Source organism: Ptychodera flava, chromosome 22 (assembly GCF_041260155.1).
Source record: "Ptychodera flava strain L36383 chromosome 22, AS_Pfla_20210202, whole genome shotgun sequence".
Lineage (NCBI taxonomy): Eukaryota > Metazoa > Hemichordata > Enteropneusta > Ptychoderidae > Ptychodera > Ptychodera flava.
In genome coordinates this window covers 30,011,880-30,037,406 of record NC_091949.1, presented here as the reverse complement: position 1 = coordinate 30,037,406, position 25,527 = coordinate 30,011,880, and the positions used below count along the sequence as shown (strand labels likewise).

At 37.9% G+C, this 25,527-nt stretch overlaps 1 protein-coding gene across 1 annotated transcript; it reads right to left on the bottom strand.

The window, feature by feature from the left end:
- Positions 1–20,092: 20,092 nt before the first annotated feature.
- LOC139122329 (SUMO-interacting motif-containing protein 1-like) lies at positions 20,093–22,036 on the bottom strand. Its single transcript, XM_070687723.1, has 2 exons — positions 21,953–22,036; positions 20,093–20,914 (listed from the first exon to the last, which is right to left on the bottom strand). Exons 1-2 carry the CDS (start codon positions 22,034–22,036, stop codon positions 20,093–20,095), a joined length of 906 nt encoding a protein of 301 aa, XP_070543824.1.
- Positions 22,037–25,527: the final 3,491 nt, after the last annotated feature.

Sequence of the window (25,527 nt, the reverse complement as noted above, 5' to 3'; positions counted from 1 at the left end):
CTGAAGATGTCACAAACGCTGAACACAAAACACGAACGCTCTATCTATGCATCATTTACAAACTCACGCAATCGAAATAAAAAATTATCAAACTTTCTTGAAATAGTTTTAACGATCTTGTACTGCGTGTGACGGATGATGTGCTGCAAATCGTTACAATCAAAACACCGGTGATTCATAAAATGTATGGATCAAATGATCCAACTTACAGTTTGCAAAGGTCAACCCATACAGCTACTGTTTCACAAAGTTCCAAATGACATCATTCATTGGGATCCAAAATTTCAACAAAGCTGCATGAAAAGTCGCAATACTAATTTCAATTCATTAATTAGCAACATGCAGAATATATTAGGCGGCGTCTTAAACGTAGCAACAGCTCATCTGTTGAATGACCGTACAAAGGTCACGGGAACACATTTAGCATCACCAAAACATGCCTTCCAATTCAGAGCGAACACTTATTGGAACAGTGTGTTGCAATTAATACGTTTTTGAGAAACGCTGGATAGCATTCCTGAAGTGAACAGCCGTTGTTAGAAAAAACATGTAAACATGTTTACCGCCGGTACGATCCGTCCCACAAAGCTTGTACCGGTGTGTTAAGCTTTACAAAATTGTACACAGACATTATTGTATCTCTTCCCCAATCAGGTGGAGAATTTCGTGACCTTTAAAAGTGATTCCGCGCAAAAACACTGACTATCCCCAACAAGGTTGTCGTTTCTCTCCCGTTCCTTACAAAAATGCCATTCCTTTCTGTTCTCAAGAAAGGCAAACTTGACTTTCAACCCAAACAGACTTTATAAAATCTACCAAAAAATTCATCTTCCAGTTAAATGGTCAAGTTCTATATATTGCATGTAATATGTTTCAGATTTTCAACAACGAAAGAAAGGTCTGATTTCATTACTAGCATACCTGTTGACTTTTTTGTTCAGCTTCGTAGAATTTAAGACAGGCATTCATCAAATTATAAGATATATGTTGAGAGCCTTCATATGAGGGCAATTTACTAAGAAGATTACTATAATTCCTTTGTAAGAGATAAAACTGGCCTGCGGCGGAGTAATATAAAAAGGAAATTAATTAATTTATTAATTTATTTTTAAGGTTCGGCGACCATAAACCAGTTACCTATGATTGTTTACTCTATATATTCGTACAATAAGATATTACTTATTAAACTGAATAAAAATCTTCTCTATGTATAGCATTGCACCAAGGTGTTTCGTACATCTTGAAAGTGTTGTCTGATGGTTCTATCTGTGTCATCATTTGCCTGTTGGCGCAACGCCGTTCCCTGTCTCACCTCTATCTCTATCATCCTTGTCACTGCCTTCTCGCGGGAGACTCTGTGCAGTAATTGGGCAATAACAAGTTTCGCTTTGTCATTCTTCTCAAAATTCGTGATGTTTCCAAGATTATAAGCCTCTGGTTTTCTGATAAATTATTTCTACCATAGAAATCGAATGCCAAGCCCTTCTATTTACTTTCAATATTGTTATGCCCAGTAAAGCAATACTTTCCTGTACCAGAGAAAATTTTGCCAAGAAATCACAAGAAAACGTGCTTGTTCCTAGTACTTTCAGCTGATTTCACAAACTTGTGTTTTTACATCGAGTGGAGAGAATACAAGTCACCTATTAAAATTTATCTCGGGTCATAATTTTTTTTTCATCGATAGGTGTGAGTGCTAGGTGAGCGGATGTTAATTATGGATCATCGTAAAGTCATGGCAAACGCACCGGAGAAGTTTCTTCACCGTAAAGCTGGACAACATATAACAAACTAAGATAACTTCCATGTATCGCGTTCATCTCACTCACGTACTTTCAGAGAATGTTCATAAGCAGAACCAAGTTCAGGTTTTCAGAAAATATGCCGGAAGTACAAATAAGTTAGTAACAAGGTGGGATGACTTTATAAAAGTCTTCATATTAAAATATGACTTGGCTGTTTATAATTTGTTTGACCTTTGCAATTTGTTGCAAAAATGTGAGCGATGCTTATCCTTCAATGACATTTAATGTCCCTCCTGAAACCGCTCATGAAAAAACAAGACGTGAACTGAATGCTGCTCCAATGTTTCATAGTAAAAAACATGAAGTCCTCGAAGTGATAAACAAGCTATGCACTAAGGTACAAGCAATAGAGCTGTGGTGATTTTTTATGAAAACAATTATGAAAATGAATCAGTGCTTCGTTTTTTATGAAAACAATTATGAAAATGAATCAGTGCTTCGTTTTTTATGAAATCAATTATGAAAATGAATCAATGCTTCGTAATACTGAACATTTTACAGAGTACATTCAATATCAAATGTTTTAAGTTCAAGTCAGTAATTTTAGAATAACACGACTTGAGAAAACCTGCATGCCAATACGAAAATAAATGAAACATTTCAGCTTGCGATTTGTGACGAAGAGGCCTTCACCGTCTCAGTCAAACAGTAAGGTAAATAGAACAAGACGATTTATCCAGCAGAATTCTCATTAAATAGTGTATAAATTTTGAATTACATTAATTTGAAAGAGGTTGCCTTTTAGAGTCAAAATATGAAGTTCAAATTAAGCAGTCATACAGACTATTTCCAAGAAGATGGTAATTACATTTCCGTGTTGTTATTTGAAGTTTTATTACTTATGCTAATAAGCAATAATTCTATTAGTACATCCCAACAAAACTTTCTTTCGGGATACATAGCGCATCTGAACTATCCTGTAAATCAAATATTGAATATCCCACAAAGAACTATTAGACATGCGATTTCTTTATATATGGTTTCGTTAAAATGCAAATCGTCTGTCAATTTACAGTTAACCGAGAAATTTATCATTGTACTGAACAGAAATGAATCGGTGTAATTAATGGTTTATCTATTTCCATCAATTGCCATGTCGTCGTTATAAATTACCAATTGTTTCTAATATATAATTATATAATAATTCTGCAAATTAACGCACTGGGTAATTATACGAGCCAAGCTAAGCAAAGCATTGGCTTAGTCATGTCCTTGTAGTCATAGTATACACCTGTAATTAATGACCACCTGTATATGTTCATCAATCATGGGAGTAATGGAACACATATTGATTGACAGAAAGATAGGCAAACAGACATACAGACGGATAGACACAAGGATGGACCAATGGACAGACAGCAGTATACTATCAGCGCTCATGTTTAAACATTTCAGCGAATGACTGCCCTTCCCTACTCCCATGCGAACGTACTGACTGGAAGGCGGCCGTCTACGGGCCCTAGATCTTCATTCATTCTCAGGAATGTTCAATGTAATCGAACCAATTACTGATTCTTCTTGTCCAGATCGATTTTTATAGATAAAGTAACACCTACAATATATAATTAACTAACAAAGCAAACATGAAGAGGACTTGAAAGATTAAACACGTTCAAATTCAGGAAGATATATCGACTTTATAAACGAAATGTGAAATCAGAAGTTTTAAAATGACTGAAGGTATCCTATCCCATACGTGGCATCTGCCGTATATCGATCTCAGTTTATTATTGAAAACGACCAAGCACAGTCCCTCTATCCACGGGACAGTGGATCAAGCCTTCTATACATGTCATTGATGACAATTGAAATCATTGGAGAAACAGACATACCATATTTATTTATATGCCTTATTACGTTGTGGTAACAGTGCAATGTGTAATCCATCAAACCTAATGCAATGGAACTCAGCTACATCAATAAATATGTAACTTCTGTTTCATGATAAAAGTGTGAAGTATTTTTGATCAAAAGTTACACCGGTCCTGTAACTGAAGTGCCGTGACAGGAACGTTTTATGTTTCTTTATGACGATATAAAACATATAATGGTTAAATAAGGTCTACAACGCGCTAACTGTCCAGTATAGTATGCCGCCTCACTTCCCAGTTCGATAATCATCAAACTGTACAGACTCGTGACGAACAAAATATCTGTAGAGCTCACAGACTTAAACTTTTCATTTTACAACTCCAACAACGATAAAGAGGTTGATGTACAGTTTAACTATTGGAAGTGAAGTCTCTTCTTAGCATGACAAGACTGTGCGTAGGTCGTATTAAGGGTCGCATTAATCCCGTGAAGCATGATTTGCTCCAGGTCACCTTTGATTTATGCCAAGCTACATGTCCTCTGAGCATCAATGCGTCAGATAAAGTGCTATAGGACATAGTACTCTTTACATGACTAAATGTATCTGATAGGTCGGGAAAAGGAGATTTGTTGCTTAGCTACTGACCGTAAAATACAAGTTAGAAGACTCCGAATAATGAGCTTAACTAAGCTACAGTTGAAAATCAGATCTTTCCTTTTGTATTACCGCAATGTACAAGATCTTTTGGTTGATTTATTGACTCGATGACATTTACAATCACTTTACCGACATGCACGACACAGTGCTATCTTCCGCTTCTTGGAAGGTAGTCTCCAATAAGGCTTTGCGAACCATCATGTATCTTTCCAAAGACATTCATTTAATTTTCAATATGATTTCTCTCTTTACGTCTAGTATTCATATTTATATCCTTAACTTCTGTTCACTGGTTAACAAAAAATTCACTATTATTACTTTATGTTCAATTATTATGTGAGTTGGCATTTATAGTGGCGGGGGGGGGGGGTACTTCACTGGTTCAGCAACAATCATATGAACTATGGGACCTACTGTTTCTCTCAGGGGTTTTCTGTATTTCCACTCCCCGGATAAGTTGATTGAAGGGTCATTTCCTGCACTATTCAGACACAGGGAATGCATAAAAATGGGTTCAAACTGTTTCAAATGACCATTTATCAATACGAATGATGTCGTATTGGAAATGCAGCGTTTAGATGTACGGACTGCGCAACTTCCACTTGAACGCCAGGCGTGATAAACTTTACGGACTGTTTTCACACTTGCGTTGTGTCAACTGTCCTCTTTCTATTCGTAAAGTTTACCGAAGATGCGAAAGTAGAATTGTTCAGCTGTCCTTCCTCCTGAGATAATCCCTATGAAACAAATACATGGTATCGTGATTTTAATTTCTGTTACCACCAGCATAGACTGGTCGATTTCCACAATCAGTGTCCAATGATGATACGAGGCGCCAAATGTAAACAATTATTTACACAATCACCCTTATTTCAGTATATGTATATGGGGCCTACATACATACAAGTATGTAAGTAAGTATGTATGTATCTGTGTGTATGATGATAAGTATGTATGTATGTATGTGTATGTATGTATGTATGTATGTATGTATGTATGTATGTATGTATGTATGTATGTATGTATGTATGTATTCTACATGTATAAATGAATACCCTTTATGCGTATGTATATATATGAATACATATGTATGGCCGATGTATATGTGTGTTTGTATGTATGTATATATATATATATATATATATATATATATATATATATATATAATATATATATATATATATATATATATAATATATATATATATATTTAAGATTGCTCTATATAAACAGTTCCTAGCTGTTCTCTCTCTGAAATAAAGGTGATCGTGTACATTATTTTTTTACATTTGGCGCGTCGTATGTTAATTGCAAATTAACTTGAAAATAGTACACTGGTGTTTAAAGGTATACAGTCACCTGAAATCTAAATATGCCCATATATAGTCAAAGGGGCGTTCCTGGTATTCAAATTTCCCGTGTGAGGGCGCTGTGTTTGTATGTATATATATATATATATATATATATATATATATATATATATATAATATATATATATATATATATTTAAGATTCCTCTATATAAACATTTCCTAGCTGTTCTCTCTCTGAAATAAAGGTGATCGTGTACATTATTTTTTTTTACATTTGGCGCGTCGTATGTTAATTGCAAATTAACTTGAAAATAGTACACTGGTGTTTAAAGGTATACAGTCACCTGAAATCTAAATATGCCCATATATAGTCAAAGGGGCGTTCCTTGGTATTCAAATTTTAAAAAGCGGCCACCCGCTTAAAATCTGTGATTGGTCAGATTTTCTCTTTCCATGGTAACTGTGGCAAAATTGGAACAGGTGACAGTATACCTTTAAGGTAGACGATCCTCGGGGACAGATATTCAGACTGCCAACCTTTTACAGTTCATTTCTAATATACCACCAATAGCGATTCATTTAAAGCTCTTGGTGTAAGAAAACTTTTCATTTTTTTAGTTTTTCGAAATTCGAAAATTTTATTTTTCTCCATGGGGTTAACACAGCGATGGTGGCCATTTTGAATTTTAAATATCGGTAAATCTTGAGTTATTTGTTTCTCTAGTACCAAAATTTGCATTGTAACCCCCGATTTTTATTCTTCATTTTGGAAGAGAATGTTGAACGATTCCTTCATGAAAGTTTGAGCAAAAGTTTAAGTCTTTGACTTTCGAGGCGCGAAATACCTTAATTTAAAGCTCTCCTTATTTGAAGAGAAATCAACTGCCGTGTTGTTTCAACAATGTTATGCCCGTGACTACATAACCTTTGGTTAAACCTACTTAATGCGGTCAAAATTTGTCTGTATAAAGACAAAACTGACCCTGCCAAGAGTTGTTCATGAGTGCCAACGATTGACACCCTGTGTTCAAAATGGAGACACAAGATAACTACTTCTATACATTACATGTAAAGCCTCTACTCGTAACTCAATAATTAGTTTATTGAAGCAACACCTTTTCGTTGAGATCACTGATATTAGCGTCATACAAACGTGAGTGATCTATGCAGACAATCTTGAACACAGGGTGAGAATGGTGAACTCCCATTTACAACCCTTGGTAGAGCTGGGTTTGCCCTCGTACAAACAAAATTTTGACTGCATCAAGTTAGCTCTGCTTGACAGGGCTGCGTGTTACCGGCAATATGGCCAGCAACACACACCCTCTGCCACGCAAAGCTAGCATCAAGTGATCATAATTAACAGTTATACTGTCACCTGTTCCAATTTTGCCACATTTACCATGGAAAGAGAAAATGTAACCAATCACAGATTTTAAGTTGGTGGCCGCTTTTTAAAAACAGCGCGCTCACATGGGTATTTTGAATACCAAGGAACGCCCTTTTGACCATATATGGGCATATTTAGATTACTGGTGACTGTATACCTTTAATTTGGCCCCGGGTGTATGTCAAATTGGTACATTTTGTGTGGGTGTGTTTCGTTCTTTTCGCAACATTACTCAGTCTGGTTCCTAAATTCTATTTCTGGCCGTTCCAACTCGTAACTGTTTCGAGGATTTTCTACCACCTTGTGACAGCAAATGTGTGAAAGTTAGCGTGAACGATTTTGATATACAGGCCGAGGTTGCATGTATTCAATACATTGCAACCCGCAACTTTTACAGGCTCTAACTTAAATTATGAATGGCAAGTGACACGCATCGAATTTAATAAGATAGATTTTAGAAAATTCAAAAATTAAAGGATATTTTGAAATGTTCAAATAAACCTCGGTGACAAATTGAAACTATTCGACTCTGTCACCCGGTGTCTCGACGCCTCGCTGGATGTTCATAATGCAGTGTTTTCATTTACATGGTGAAAGGGAGGGCCGAGTAGCTGTAACTTTTGACGAGTTCTTAGTCACTATTTTTGTTTTAATGTCAACCACAGTTTCTTTTTCTGCTCTCCGAAACACGTTGAAACACACAGAGTTAAGCTCAACAACTAGACCTGTTCATCGAGTTGTTATTTTTGACAAATAAATTTTTGTCCGGACTTAAATTCAAATAACATTGTAAACAATGAATGCCTTTTACTTGAATATAGGCTTTGTTGACAGGCTGAAGATTAGTTGTATCAACACACTTTAGGGCATAGAAAAAAATTCCCGACAGACACAAACGAAAATAGTGAAAAAACTTACAGCTACTGTTAATTTTCGCTCAGCCACAGAGAAACATGGACAGAGTCGCAACGGGTATTGTTTAAGGCGTGAAGCGGTTACGTAACCCATCCATGTTTGCTCTCGCCTCACTTTTCCGAAGAGTGCCGACCATGCATCCTTCGGTAAATTTTGGATTTTCGCCAATTGTTAAGCGAAAGTATGTTCAGCAAAGTTTGTGTTGTTGTTGTCGTGTGGTGCTGAACGGAATTGACGTGCTGGCGAAAAGGGGAGTATTTTGAGCTTCAGGAAAGTGAGTTTAATCGTTTTAAAAATTCCTCTCATATTTTTATGAATATATAATGAGTGCGTTTGAACCAAATTTGAAAGTCTTTTATCGATACTGTCTGGTTTTACTCAATGGTTCACGGTCAGTCATACCGTCTTTTACACGTGCGTCAAGGAAGGACATGTTTATGAAACTGCTGGCGTGTCATGTTTTGATTGGCGTGAAGCAGTTTTTCTGGCCTGAGAGCTCACAAAGTAACTATGGTTGCTACGCGACTGGCAGTACGATGCCATCTCGTCGTATTTTTCGCATAATCTCGTGTAATTATCAACCACAAACAAAGCCTCCAAAAAGTTTAACACCTTTGAAGCTCATTTTAATATGAAAAGCCAATAGTCTACCGAGACAACCATGGACTAAAAGGCATGCAAGCGTTGCGACTCTGTCTATGGTTCTCTGTGGCTCAGCCAAGTATATGTTTCTGAGGGTGCTCGTCATCCTTTATGACCTGTGGTGACCTACATACATAGCAGCTGGTATACAACATATGCTGCGTTATATCTAGTTTATTTTGATTAGCCTAGTTTATTTTCAATACCTGTAGCACCATCTGCATGTCATACTGAATATAAATATAAATAGTCTCATAACCATGAAAATAGGGAAATTGAAACCCTTGCACAATGAAAATCAGTTCAAGTACGGCTTTTTTTCTCCGAAATCAACGTTTAGGCAAACCTTACTTTAATTTCGGTGGAAATTCGCAAAGCGTGAAAATTTACAAATTGATGACGTTGGTATTCTATTATGAAAACCAGCAAGCAAAGATATACTGAATCATTGGTGATACAGAATGACATGTGATTCATATCGTCAACGAAAAGAGATTGGATATGAAATATTCAGAAAATTGGTCGGTTTTAGAATATTTAGACAGATAAAGGGCTCTTATCGTTGAAGCATACGTGTCACTCACAAAACATTTTATTTTGCCATGCAGATTGTAAGACAGACATGCATAGATTTGAGAGTCTCGTATCGAAGCAAGGACCGGGTATAGATGTTGCCTTACTGTTAAACGGCTTTTCATTTGTTTTGTTTCAGAAGATCTTAAGATGTTTTGTGTCGACGTCGTTTCCATGACAACTGAAGTATTATAATAGATTCCTAAAGCCCGTAATATATAGAACTTGATCGACAGAGGACGCTCTTTTAATTTTTATCTATCTTCAGTTGGCACTGATTGAATAATCCCTTCACAGACAGCGCCGCTATGTGTTCAAACAGTGCAGTGCTACTCCAACCAGAAGATAATTATCTGAGTACGGTGAGAGATCTTAGGTTGGTGAATATCCTACTGAATAGTTAGGTAGCTGATGACAAGGATAGCCATACGATTAGCTTACATTTAGTTTTATACGGCTAGTCAAGCTTTTCTGAATTTCCAGAGTCATTTTAGCCGCTAAAGGCCACCTTGAAGTAATAAAACGAGCTATGCAGTGAGTTCTTTGAAAGCCTGGCTAGTCAGCTATTTGATTTATTAGTCATTTTAGCCGCTATTTGCTGTAAGAGTTTTAGTTTACTATTAAGGGGATACCAGCTCACTTCAGCTGACTTATTAGAAGGCCTTGCTAGTTGGCTGATCAGGCTAGAAGCAGTCTTTAAGTCTATAATCGCTGTTGTTAGCTGGCTATCAGCTGGCTACCAGCTTGCCAGTGGATACATCAGAGAATACCGAACAAGTCGGCTTCTTAACATACGAAGTTCCTAGTCTGACTGGTCTTTATGTGTACACAGAAGAATTCTCTTGAATTAGATAAATGAACCCTACAGAACCAATAAAATTAATGGTATCATGGTTTCATGTGATAGCATACATCATTTCTTCAAAGACGTAAATGAACATGTCTTTTCGGGGCGAAGCAAAATCATGAAATACCTAGTGACATATTCTATTATGCAAATTTAGTCGAGAACGTTTGTAATAAAGCTAGTACAGCAGAGAAAGATAAAGAAATTAGGAAACGAAAATCGATAATCCACTGAAGCTATGACATATCTAACATAAGATGGTAATATAAAAAACAGGCGAAGTGGGAGGCTGTTAGGTTCAGGAAAAAAACAAGTTGATGCTATTCAAATATAAAGAAAATGTGAACCGATCGTAATAATTCAGTAAGACGGACAAAGTGTGAAAATGTTCGTCTGCAACATGTGATAATGATAGTATGTCATAAACGTCCCTGCGTTTATGTACATTTATTCACAAACTCCTAGTCACTCTTCAGAGCTTGGCTGCAGTCGGCAAGTCATCATTAATTAAATAATCAAAAGAACCCTAGGAGCTCCAAGGTCCATGATAATGCAGTGCTAGCAAACTTTCAAGAAGAGTACATTCTTTGAAATGTCATACTAATAGCAACATATAGTACAGTGGATATATTGTTGAGGAGTACCTCACATTTTTCCTGGAGATAGAGATAGAGCATTTATGACTTTGGACTTACAATGTTAAAAATTGGAATAAGTAAATCAAAGGATATCAGATAGTTTTTAGTTGGATTGTTTGTATATATATTGTGATATAAATTTGTTGTTTGAAGGCAGAATGCAAAATTATAGAATGTGCGATGTCGTGTAATGTTTCAAAAAATGTTTGATAAATTCTTATAGAAATCCGCAAACATACAGTTATTATAGCCGTCTAAAAAGCTGATAGCCAGCTAACAGCTAGCTAAGAATGGCTAATAGAGACTAAAATAGGCCAATTGCTTGGATAGATGAATAGCAAACCTGAAGGTGTATCACCAATGCTTGCCGCTGGCTGCGCTGTGTCGTCTCCATAACCGGAGTTCAGTACCAACTTTTTAGACGATATATGTAAATTTTATTCAAATCGTTTGACGATAGAAAAACACGCCGTTTGGTCAACATAATTTTCAGAGAACAACTTACCTTGGCAGTTCGAATATTTTTGTATTAGCCATCATTTTCTTTTCTTCCCCTTTCGTAAAAGCTTCTCCAAAAACGACTTTGTTTTCCAGGCGAATGACGTTCGTATACCGGCATTTCGGTTTTGATCGTGACCAAGGGAGGCTGTATATCGAACCCTTTTCGCAATCATAGCACAGTCAGCGATAATTGCGAAATAATATTTACGTGCCTCTGTTAAAAAGCAAGGATCGGTCGACAGTAATCCCCTTCACCAAAAAACCGAAAATATTTAGCAAATTTGCGATTGCTTTTGAACATGCAAGACTGTTCTTGTTGAGCAGGTTTCAATAAGGGCGTCATTTGATCATGCAAAGCTTTTTTGAGACGAACGTTTTTCTTTTCAAGTTCGCCTTAAAGGTTAGGACACGTGAAACTACTGCGATTAGTTTCGCTTGAAGCAACACATATGTAAATGACGTCATGAACGTTTGGGGCATCACGTTCACAACTAGTTTGTGCATCATCTCATTGTCGTGCATGGGTACACAGTGTAATGTGGTGTCGACGGCGAGCAGTTTCACGTGATACGGTGCGAGGATAGAAACCAAAGCCAGTGTCACATTTTAGTGTTCTGCGTTGCATTGTGGGAGCGATCAGAACGATTCCTAAAGGTTGTATTTATAACTGTGAAAATTTGGCGCGTACTCCGATGCTACCACTTTCTTTCAATAGTTTTTATGCTACATTGTAAATCTACGACTAGTTATATCCTATAAACCAGTCGAATCTTATCAGTTTACTCCAAACAATATACCGATTACTGCAACACAGATACGTTTTAGCACAAGAATTGGTTTCGAAAGGTACAGTCTGTGACTGCAGGTGTTGTAACAACAGCTGCCATAATTGCTGATGTCTTCTCCAAATTTCTATTTCTGCTGATTTCTGCCAACTTCTTGCCTATTCTACTCTGCCTGGAAATTCCTTTGCAACTGCTTAGCTTCCTTACATTCTGTGCCTACTCAAAGGATTTGCCCAGTTTAGTTTTCACCCTCGTCGTTTCCAGTCGTCACCCCGTCTATTTCCTCTTCATAACATATTCAAAGTCAACGTTTTGAACAATTATCAAAGCAGCACTACCGATCATCAAAGCTGATCCTCATTTGTGAGCAAGCAGTCCTTCTCAGTTCACCCTTGTATCAAAGGCATTGCTCAGGTCCTTTGATAAACGAACGACATCATCAATCCAGAACACATAGCTGATCATCTTTCTTGGTAGAGTAGCAATACTTGTACCAGTTTGTCACTCACCCATACATTGAGCGTTGTTTCATTGATTTATGGAAATCTCAGTGAGCTATGCAGGAAAACCATTTTCGATTACTTACAGGTAATGCTCAATGTTAAGCTGCATCAAATCTGTTTTGAGGTTTCCTTTGGATAATTCCTTTCGACTCAGTTGAAAGCACATTCAACATGACCAGACACAGGTTTTTCTTAGACGGCTTTTATCACTCGGACATATTTTCTAATTACTAGGATGGAGATTTCCACAGATAAATTACCATGAATCTAAGAAATTGTCGTTGACAACGCTACACGAGTGAGTTTCATTTTTTATGCGTCGGAAACCATCATTTGTCAGCAGATCCTGAACTAAAGCTCCACTGATTTGGCAGATAAACGTCCACATCGTGAAAACATTTTCGATTGGCACTCATAGTAGCATAACGTCATGTTTCTATAATTTGCACCGGTTACTGTAAATCTTCATTCTAGTAATTCGCCAAATTTCAACATTTTTATCAGAACTGTAGCTGTCAAGTATCGCTTTTCATATTTTCACAGCTTGGATTTAAAACAATGGTGTTGTGACATGTCTCCTGCATACTACGTATTAATCATTGTGAAACAAGCGTTGGCAAGTTTTCTTGTCGACAAAGTATTGCAAATTTGGGAGTCTGACTTTGGTGGCTTGGAGTGAGCATATCCCCGGGGAAATAAAGTTTCGAGCGCAACGTTAATTCCTGTGTCGCCTGATCTATGTATTTACTTCATCTACGCGTACTGTGGTCTGAAGTTCCCCTTAATCGTGATTCCGAACACCAAGAACACTCTTTTACTATTTGATATGGTGGAGAACTTTTACAATTTGATATGGTGGAGAACTAAAACCCGGTTGCAATATCGACCAAATGTGGTGTTTGGTCGAGCCTCGAGCTGCAAAGCGAGTCGTTCTGCCAAAATCTGAGCTGCATGATTCCCCGAAAACGAAGAAAAATAAGCCTCTCACAGCAATGCTGAATGGAATTTCCCGATAGAACTGCGAGAAGCGAGTCGCTCCCGGACACCTGAGTGAAATTCCCGGATGACATAAAGGATGGACAATGCAGAATTCAGACCGAAAAAAATTACAGAAGAAGATGGTATTTACAGAGGCAAGCTGAATCATTCAACCCAAGGAAGCTAGCGAAGAGCACGTCAAGGTAGATCAACCATGAGAAGATAACAGTATTAACAGTTTGAAGGGTGAGCAGATTCGAGATTTGTCGAAGTTGAACAAAGAACTGTGTATGATCGTTGGAACAGCGTGTTTTGTCTGCGAACTGAGTTTGACAATTGTTCGAGGGCTTTTTGTGGTCAAATAGTTAGTATAGTAGACTCGCTTTAATTCCAAATATTGGTATTGTTCAACAGAGAAATCTAATTATTTATAGTCGTTTGTCTTTATTTTATACGAAGCCTCATCTACGCGGGTTGGTTTGGGGGTTGGGAGTGTTTTTTTATTAAGTGAAGATAATTACGAGAATTACCGACGCTGCAGTGCTACGCGTAAGACGTCTCCGATACGAAGGGTTGGGGGGTTGGAGAGTTGAATAGTTAGTTTTTAAATTTGAACATCGTCAATATGGTAATCGAAATTGTTCTAGAAACGGATCTCACTGGGAGAAACTTTTGATCACAAACATAACCGCGGACATTGCCCGATACAGCTTGTATACATCTGCTATCAGCACTGCAACACATACATTATTCGATTATTTTCAAAGAACAATGTCATGTTTCTAATTACAAACAAAAAATTGTACTTTCCACTTTATGTTCTTCTGAAATTCTGTACTTTCCTTGTGTATTTTGTGTAAATGTAATATTTTTGTATTCTATCCATATTTGAGACACCTTTTATAAGGCTTGAGGGCAAGCCTTTGTGGGAGAAAGAACGATGTCATGTTTCTATAATTTGCACCGGTTACTGTAAATCTTCATTCTAGTAATTCGCCAAATTTCAACATTTCGCCACTTGGGCTTGAATTCCCACGATTTACCGGAGGTGTAATTCTTCAAAATTGGCGGCAAATTTACATTTTCAAGTCTCTTCTGTTTAAATTCAATGGCAACGCCATTCCAGGCACCCGCATGTCTCGTGAATTCCTATGATTATGCATTAAATGTCTCACGCAAGGTTGGACAATAGAAAGACAATGTAGTCGATCTTTTATCAGAACTGTAGCTGTCAAGTATCGCTTTTCATATTTTCACAGCTTGGATTTAAAACAATGGTGTTGTGACATGTCTCGTGCATACTACGTATTAATCATTGTGAAACAAGCGTTGGCAAGTTTTCTTGTCGACAAAGTATTGTAAATTTGGGAGTCTGACTTTGGTGGCCTTGGAGTGAGCATATCTCCGGGCTCTCGGAGCCAAGGGTTGCCCCAGGCAGCCATCAGGCTGACCTGGGGAAATGAAGTTTCGAGCGCAACGTTAATTCCTGTGTCGCCTGATCTATATATTTACTCCATCTACGCGTACTGTGGTCTGAAGTTCCCCTTAATCGTGATTCCGAACACCAAGAACACTCTTTTACTATTTGATAATAACTTCATTTTACATTTGAATAATGATTGTTGGGTCACCAGCCTAGGGAGTCAGCCAGGGAGGTCCCAGTGTACTACAGTAGTCCGGTATGCAAATCACCCTATTTCTTTGTTCTTTTTCCCTTATTCAAAAAAAATATCATCTCCACTCTGGCTGGGTCAATCTTAACATCCTGTTCTTCTTTATGTGCTTAAATATTATATAACAAAACGGCAATTTTGTTTAGCGATAAACTTCTTACAAGTTGGATAGGAATCATTTCAATCTTGCTTATTATGATTTTAATAACTTTCGGAATGTCAGTCTTTCAACCCCTGCCATTAAGTATGAGAATAAATGATGCGAAACTACATCGTCGCTTTTTCTACATATAGTTGCAAATGAGATATTAAATTTCATAAAGTCATTTCAAATTTTTTGCTTACATTATTTTTTGTCATTTATACCAAAATTAAGGTTTTCTACCCAAAATATATACCCCTTTAATTCTTCGAGTAAACTGTTACACTAAACTTTAGATTCTCTGTTTTAGAAAAGAAGTAGTGTGGGAGGGTTTTTATGCCATCATTGACAAGAAATACGGTTTTGAGAAAAATGTGCTTGCAATTGGTTAAGTGCAGGGCTACCTGAATTTGATACATGTGTCGTTTTGGACTGAGTAGTCAGAGTGACCATTCTTCCAAGACGACGCCAGCTGTTTTTCGCTCCGCATAAGGCTGAATATCGGCTTACATGTAGTTTTGTCTAAACATGTGACCGTCTGGCTTGAACACCGTACAACGTTGCCAATCACGGCGGAGAAACGTCCATCACATCACAGCAAGGGGAGACACTGCATGTTGCTCGGTAGGGGGCGATGTTTATTAGATGCACTCAATATAAAAGGAATTACAACATAAAACTCAAGAAGAGAAATTTCTTTTGCGTAATCAGATAAGGCAAAGGCCAACATATCAACACACACTCAAGTGGCCTACTTGAAAGCGTATAAGGTTCCGAGGAGCATTCCTTTTGCATACATGAATAACCACTTTCACTATTAAGGTTGAGTTCGCCTTAGGGGCCAGTTGTTTTGGAATTTCAAATTATCATAGTTCTGTCTAGTCTACTGCTTGTCATGACACATCTTAGAGTCCTAGAAGTGAACAAAGTTTTCAGTGTCTTATTTTCTTTTGTGAAAATCGAAAATTCACCTTCGCCAATGGAGTTAACAAATGATTTAGAGGCCTCTTTGTAATTAAGATATCCACAATTTTTCAACAACATGTTCCATGAATTCAAAACATTGCACTCTGACCTCATTATTCCAAAAGAGCGTAAAGAAAATGGAATTGGTGTAAACTTTCGTTGGGGAAAGCTAGAGCACGAGTTAAAAACTTTTTGTTTCGAGACCTCTTGAGACAAACCTCAGAATATCTGCAAGCGGTACTTCAATGTAGCTTCTAAAGTTTTGAAATCCTTGCCTACAGAAAAAGTCGTGTGTTTTACAGTCCTAGTCAAACCATCAAATCAGAAAATGACTGAATACATACTCGTCTGTTATGAAATATTCGTTACAGTTGTCTGAGTGCATTCACTCAGACTTGTTATCCCCAAGAGAAGTCGTAACCATGGTGATCAATTGCGTCTTTTCACTGGACAGACAAGCCCCAGAGAAAATATGCAATTGGTTTAAGTTACACTCATTGTGAATACAGCAAAGAATCACGTTGTCAATTTTTCCTTGGGAAGAAAACATCTCAACACATCCGTGAAGAAGCCAACAACAAAATTTCATTTCAATAATCATTTCTGCTTGACCGGCATTCAAGACAGGGTCACTTTTTATCAAGTATGGTCACGCGCAATAGTCATGGATTGTAACTGAAATGTAAGGAAAGTAGTTTGATATCAATAAGTCCAACATCGTTTAGATGAACCATGTTAAACTTAATTATTCACCGCGGAGACTAGGCCTCGTTGTAAATTTAATTTTAACATACCATATAATATCATATCATATCACTTTTGCCAGCTGGACGGTAACCTTCAGACCATATAAATGACAAGGACTTTTTTGGTTCAGATCATACCAGAGTGACAGTAAATAAAAACTACGAAAGTGGAAATCGTTCAGTGATTTAGTATTGTTGCCCCTCCCTAATTGATAAATAATTGGCAGTGACTATGAAAGCAAATTAACATGGACACTGAGACAGTCTGTCTGTAAATGTTACAATTTCCGTTTTCTATTTGCATGTTCTCGCATTCAGTAGAAACTTCAAAATAACTGTTTTTAAAAAATGTGAATAAGTAATTCATCAACAACAACAGAAAGGCAAACAAATATTCAAGTAGCCCTCCATGTCAATCAAAACACTGCAAGACATCCGCAAAAGGAACCAGTACAGAAAAAGGTATAACATCAATGGAAGCTATGAATGACACGTTACGGCCATACATCGAGGCAAGAGCTATATGTACAGGTCGTCGGAGGATATAATGTCATCGGTAATGGATACGCACGAATTAAACAAATTCACAGGTTGGCTGAAAAAGTTGACCAATCACAACCATACACTGCGAGAGAGCTGCGAGCAACCCAAACACAGACTCACAGCAGATTTCAACCTTGCACAATTAACACCTGACATGCACAAAAATTTTACATGAAAAACTCGTTTTCGTTCTTCAAATTCCTAGCTGTAATAGCGCCCTCATATTCTCGCGACAAATAATTTAAACCTGTTACACGAGGTGCCATTCAACCCCTTATACCATGTATACCAAAGCATACGACAAACACATTCACCTACCCGAATTTCTTTCTATCTATTGCTCTTACTCAGATGTGTCCATTGCGCTAGTTATATTGTATGTTCATTTCCACAATATGACATAACGGAGATAAGCTTATATCGATTTCTATGTTATCCTTTGAATAATAACCAGCGAGATATAGAAGACTCTGTGGTGCAAATCTCATCTGACAACACATCAGTGTTGGGTACCTGAAAAATATTGATACTGCGAGGAGAAGTTTAAAATATCATAAATATTATACAGACACTGTCTTCACGACACTTTCTTAGCAATTAAAATTATTCTGAACTCTTCGTTGAAATAAAAGGTGCGTTGAAACGCCAGAGTGTGTAAATTGTATAAATGGATATACTTTTAAATAATGGACATAAACTCCACAAAATAGGGATTGAAATATAAATGTCATAATTATACCAAAGATGCACTTCAGGTGGATGTAATAATTTGATGGGAAATGTATACTGCATGCCTTAGTTTACTTTTACATTTATTTTGTGATTACAAACTCGACTCGACAAAAATGATTCGATAGGCGCATTTCAAAACAAGTACAAACGCATACATTAAGATAAGTTTTATGACAATGTGAAGTAAAAAACAAGAATACAAAAAACAAACTTGTATACTTCAATGCCATAGAGAAACCATAGGGGCAAGCGATACTCTCCGTCCCTAGAGGTTGGTAATATAACTCTTTATTAGTAAAACGTATTAAAAATAGAATAAACTATTGCAACAAGAACCGGACACCCCATCCTTGGGGACGTATATTTACGCCATCCCCTATACTGGAGGTAGAATTTGACAAGTACAGATATTAACATCACAATACCAGATACTTTTTGTGTAGAGATTATCTCATGGGGCAAGTCGGCCGCATCGAGAAAACCCTAATCACGGTAATAATAGGTCAGCATAACAGCATGCTAATGGACCTCGACTACATACAGTTTATGTAGTAAGCTGGTCAAAAGCTACCCAGGCCTCTTTGAATGCTCAACAGCTTACATTTTATTCTTTGTATAAATGACAATCTTCTTGGTCTTCTCATTAAGGTGTATTGAACCACCCCGTAATTGTCACAGCTAGCACTAATATTGGCAGCATTGTTATGTTGCAGACTTCCGCTCAATAGGCAACGAAGTGTACATTATTCATAGCCAAGCTCTGTTTACGAGCTTAAAGTCTGGAATTTACAAAGAGAGTAAAACTGGAAACATTGGTCTGTAAAAATTACACTCATGTCTTCCTTACTTTAATTTCACAATGCTGTTATGCCACCGTAATCTCTGTTATAACATCCTCAATCAATATAATAACCATTATTCTGGGTTTTGCAATCATCTTTATTATCACGAACTTCCCAATCACATCACTACCTATTCCCAATGACATGCCACCCTTCAAACTGACATCACCACCCTTCCTAATGACATCAGCATCATTCCCACTGACAATACCACCCTTCCATTACATCAACCCCCTTGAAATGATATCACCACACTTCCCAGTGACAGAAACACCGCTTCTAACGGCATCTCCACCCTCCTCTCTGACATCACTACCCCTCCTAATGACATCATCACCCTTCCCACTGACATCACCACCCTTACCATGACATCACCACCCTTCTCAATTGCATCATCATCCTTCCCACTGATATCACCGCCCTTCCCAATTACACAATCGACCTTCCCAATGACATCAATAACTTTCCAAATCACACCACCACTCTTACAAATGACTTCATCAGCCTTAACACAGACATCACTACCCTGCCTAATGATATCATAATCCTTTTAACTGACATCATCATCATTTCTATCGACATCAGCACCATACCGAATGACATCAACACCCTTCCCAATAACTTCACCACCCTTCCCAATGACATTACTAACTTTCCTAATGACATATCTACTATCCACTGACATCACCATCCTTTCCAGTGACATCACCACCCTTTTCACTGACATCACTATAAGCTTACTTCCCACTGACATCACCACCCTTCCCACTGACATCACCACCCTTCCCAATGACATTACCACCCTTCCCACTGACATCACCACCCTCTCCACTACACCACCATCCTCTCCACTGACATCACCACCCTTTTCACTGACATCACTATAAGCTTACTTCCAACTGAGATCACCATCCTTTCTACTGACATCACAACCCTTTACACTGCCATCACTATACCTCCCACTGACATCACTATACTTCCCACTGACATCACCACCCTTTCCACTGACATCACCACCCTTTTCACTGACATCACTATAAGCTTACTTCCCACTGAGATCACCACCCTTTCCACTGACATCACAACCCTTTACACTGCCATCACTATACCTCCCACTGACATCACTATACCTCCCACTGACATCACTATACTTCCCACTGACATCACTATACCTCCCACTGACATCACTATACTTCCCACTGACATCACTATACCTCCCGCTGACATCACTATACTTCCCACTGACATCACTATACCTCCCACTGACATCACTATACTTCCCACTGACATCACCATCCTTTCCACTGCATCACAACCCTTTACACTGCCATCACTATACCTCCCACTGACATCACTATACCTCCCACTGACATCACTATACTTCCCACTGACATCACCACCCTTTCCACTGACATCACCATCCTTTCCACTAACATCTCCACCCTCTCCACTGACATCACCACCCTTCCCATTGACATTACCACCCTCTCCACTGACATCACTATACCTCCCACTGACATCACTATACTTCCCACTGACATCACCACCCTTTCCACTGGCATCACCATCCTTTCCACTAACATCTCCACCCTCTCCACCGACATCACCACCCTTTCCACTGACATCACCACCCTTTCCACTGACATCACCATCCTTTTCACTTTCCAGTGACATCACCACCCTTTTCACTGACATCATAACCCTTTCCACTGACATCACCATACTTTCCATTGACATCACCACCCTCTCCACTGACATCACTATACTTCCCACTGACATTACCATCCTTTCCACTGACATCACCACCTTTCCGCTGACATCACCACCCTTTCCACTGACATCACCATCTCTTCCACTGGAATCATCACCGTTTCCACTGACATCACCACCCTTTCCGCTGACATTATCACTCTGCCAAATGACATCACTATACTTCCCAATGACATATTCTTTATTACTATATCACATCCATCGTCGCCCTCGTCAGATTGAGGTTGATATAAAGTTAGAGAAAGTGAGTGGCGCACAGTGTGGGAGTATTAGGACCAGTTTGATGATAGTTCGAAACACGGTAAATTGGTTCAGTTTAAATTCATAATGCTTGGTACGGGTTACTTCATTTTCTTGACGTGTAGGTTGTAAATGAGAACAAGGCCAAAAGTTTTCAAAGCTCTTGATGACGACAACTTAAACTATTTCAAGTGAATTATTTTAGACATCTCTTAAATACTTACACATCAATTTTAAAAGTATATAAGAACCAGAACGGCACATCGATATTCTAGAAAGACACCTCATATCAGCAGTAAACAGAATCAGATGTGCGGTTGAAAGTAAATTAGAAATTTTAAAAAAGGAGGTTACTTAAAACAGAAAGAAGAATGGGGTAGTGTACATATTGCAAGAAGAGTGCTGTAGATGATGAGTACAATTTTTGATTGTTTGTGATTTTACGCAATTATTAAAATACAGGCCTGTATGTTGTTGCGAGAAAGTCTCTTTTGTAAAGTGTATTCAGTTGATAAAGAATAGGGTAAAATGAGTGATTCGTGCGCTGGCGAACTATATTCCCCATTGATATTATAAGAGAAGGCTCTCACGGGACAACAAGAGAAAGATTGCATTGTTATGTTTTCTTCATGTAGTTTTAACAGATTTTTTTCATAGTCTTAGACGCTGAAAATGACAGGTTGTTGTGGTTTGTATGGACCTAACTACTGGTGACCAATGTTATATAAGTAAATATAAATTATATTCTGTCATTTTATATTATTTGTTGAAAATTTATACTTTATTCATCGTTTAGAGATTCATTTATATGTTTGTTTGTTTGTCTAAAGTCGTCCGACAGGCAATAGCTGCATTCAAGAATAGTGCATACATCACTCTTGGGATCGGGAGAAGTAGTTACATGAAGCTAAGTACATGCTCCAGGGTACGATACCATACCCAGGACCCTGACTTAGCATACTGTGACTGTGGGTCTTCCCAGAGACTCCTGGCGACCAACTGAATGTTAGGCACCGTCGACATCTTCCCTGGCAGCTTGAACCGCATTCACATCATCTAGTGAAACGCTTTTTATCTTAAAAGCAATTCCTATGAGGATCAGACTAGTAAGTTTTACACTTAGTTACTTCCCTAACATGGTAAAATGAAGCGTTCATAGAGTGCAAACTTCATGTCTCCCACAACAACAAAAGTGGGAGTTAATTTACGTTATCGGGTGGCTCGAACTATGCTGTAATAAAACGTTTCACTTCTTGTTAAATTGAACCTGCTTCAAGTAGTTAGAAACAAGCAAAAGAAAAAAACCAAGGCCGACTGGACAGACAAACATTCACGAACAAGCGGCGCTGTCGTGCTACGAAATGTTCTGACGAAATGAAAGAAATAGTCTGATTAGATATCACGGTTATAATGAAGATATTTGATAGGATCTCATCTAATTGGAAACGTCACACGAACTAGATGGAAAGTATTAATGACTTAAGGTTTATCAAATTGAAGTGAAGTTGATTTCGAATCGATCGCAACGTGTTTAGGAGCAATTAAACTTCATCTGACAAAATGCTATTTAATTAGTATTGCTCCCACCTGATATGTGAATCATCGCTTGACTAACTCTTATCGATTTTCCTTCATTTACTGACCGTTTGTTTCTGTCTTAGTGAACATTTTTGTGAGACCTGGTCGGTAATTTTAGATGTACTGTACTGGCGCGAGAAGACGTTTCGGCTTTTGAAAGTTCTAAAACACAAGTTTAAGTGTGAAGGTAGAATATGTCTCAAGCACATGGATTCGAAGTATCTGAAAAATTTCAATTTATCTCATTGTTTGCCACATGTGTGGATAAACTTTAGGCTTGTTGGGCAAATGAAATTTTCACCGTCCTGTTTCATGAAAACGGAAAAATTAACATAACATAACATGGGCATCTTCCTATTAACTTGTACAAAATGTGGACAGCTATTAGAAACACTTTTCTGAATGCCGTGGCTTTTTATAAGATATTGAAGTGAGATCAGGGCATGGAGGTAGGAACAAGTTTCATCACATGTGATGGAAATTTAGTTTACCACAGTAGATATACAGCCGATGGTAAAATGCAATCCGCAATTTTCAGAATTTTTTCACGAAGACGCTGCCGCTTAAACACATGCGCGCTCTTTTTAGAGGTGACCTTTTCACACCAAAGTCAAAGATTGAAGCAAAATTGAATCTGTTCATTCTCTGGGAGTGCACTATTTACCGCAGGCATTCCAAATAGCTCAGATGTAACACACTGTGTGACATTCGATCGAAGTTTGTATACGCCTGGTATCAAAGTTTTGAATTCATTTATCGTCTATATTCATAAAGGAATATATGGTAAGAAACAATCAGATCAAAGTTTTATAATGATACGGTTCTGTTTGTTATATATGCGTCGTGCAATTTAACTTGGTGGTCAAAATTCGAGATATTTTGATTAAGTACAATCTTATTTCCACAGGGAAGATGAGAATGCAGCGTGTACAGTAAAGGTACATATATGATTATATATCTTCAAGTCAAACACTTTATGCTAAAGTCGAGGAGAGCAGCTTTAGAATTTTAGTGTATAACATACATAGCAATATTCTCTTTCAACAGTTAACAAGCGAAATTTCTTAGTAGGACAAATCTATTTATCTTTGGCACTTAATTTTCTCTCTCTCTCTCTCTCTCTCTCTCTCTCTCTCTCTCTCTCTCTCTCTCTCTCGATAGAAATTCAAACAATAGCACAGGATGACATATTTGATAGATAAATATGTGCAGGAGTGCCGTTTGAAATAAACTATAGAGCAATGCACTTAACAATCAGGCCTGACTTCCCGTACATCACAGAGAAGTACAACAACCGTGTCGTTTTTCTGGTTCTATGATTTTAAACTCTTATGATGGGTTCCAGGGTCATGAACAGTGAACGCAACGGAGTGATATAATCTCTTTGACGTTTATTAGTTCGAGTCTGTCGCTGCGCGCCAAACTAAGTATAAGCAGCAGAAGCAGGTATTGTAACCATGTGTCAGAGGTAGTTTCGAAACGGTTAAAGGACGTAGGTCAGGCAGAGTAAAAATTCAGTCAGTCCGTGATGTGCCTGCTTTAGTTGTCTCATTAGTTCAAAAAGAACGTGTTTCTACTTTTGTAAACTGCAGGAGCGATTCATTACACGCGCTATTTATCTAACGCAACTGGTGTTGATAACAGCAGAGCTCTCTACAAACTCACCGGGAGATATTTTAAAGTGGGAGGCCATTCAAAGTTGACATAAATGAGGTTTTTCACTGTAATTGCCAAGTTTTTACACTCGCAAGACTTTCCTTTTCTCGTTTTGATGAATTCGAAGAGCTATGGATAATTAGACATGTGTTTTGAAGGATGAGTTGGACCTTAATTGATTACAATCCGGATAGGGAGGTTTTGCCAGTGTCGATTCGAGATACATCCATCCGACTGACAGATTGTCAGGCGGACGAACAGACAGATAGACAAAAGTGACAATAGCGTAGGTATATTGCTGCAAATCTATGGCTGTTTTCATTGGCAGGCATTTCCGTGAATGTCTTTTCGAGTATTCCTAGGGCCAATCTGGTTACTGTGACCAGCCGGTGGAGGGTTGCCTAATAAATTTGCTGTTTCCGAAATTAATAAAAACAACTGATTTGATTATTAAAAGCTTGTTGAGTTTAGTGGTCATGTTTCAGCTTGAGGGATGAATTCCTCAGTACGATTGTATTTGTTATATCTGCAAATGTTTCAAGGTTACAAAGTAATGGCTTGAACTGACCGCATACCTACAAGACCTAGAAAATAGGACCAAGATTAATAGCAGATGTGAACGTGCTTGATTGTGATGGCGATTTCATTAAGATGTATATGTAATTGTCGTTTTATTACACATAAATATTTCTTACAGCATCCCCATACAAATCAATGTTAAAGGTATACAGTCACCTGTAATCTAAATATGCCCATATATGGTCAAAGGGGCGTTCCTTGGTATTCAAAATGTCCCTGTGAGGGCGCTGTTTTTAAAAAGCGGCCATCCGCTTAAAATCTGTGATTCCTTAGATTTTGTCTTTGCGTGGTAACTATGGCAAAATTTGAACAGGTGACAGTATACCTTAAATGTCATATATACTTGGGCACCAATGACAATCCTAGCAGTTGTATTTTTGGGGTCGGCAATAGTTTTTTTGCATCAATGTCTTGCGCCACATCAAATCCATAACCACGGAGATGAAATATGAACATTGAGAATGGAGAAATAGGAGAACTCTTGAGTGATTTCACTGCATTTGTCAAGAAAATATAAACTAATCAAATGTTTCTGGGTCAACGCAAGACGGAGTTGACATCATTGCTACGGATGACAGATGCAAGATCGTAAGGAAAGGATCACATCATAATATTCAACGCTGGCGATGAAATATGGTCGTGTTGTCGGAAAGCTTATTTATGCAAACATTCGATTGAAAAATGCAGTATCGGATGTAGAG

Coding starts and splice junctions, on each gene's coding strand:
- LOC139122329 (XM_070687723.1), bottom strand. CDS start 22,036: ATGTCGACGGTGCCTAACATTCAGTTGGTCGCCAGGAGTCTCTGGGAA. Junction 20,915..21,952: donor ATGCTAAGTCAGGGTCCTGG/GTATGGTATCGT, acceptor GTCATTTGGCAG/AGTGATAATGTCAGCGGAAA.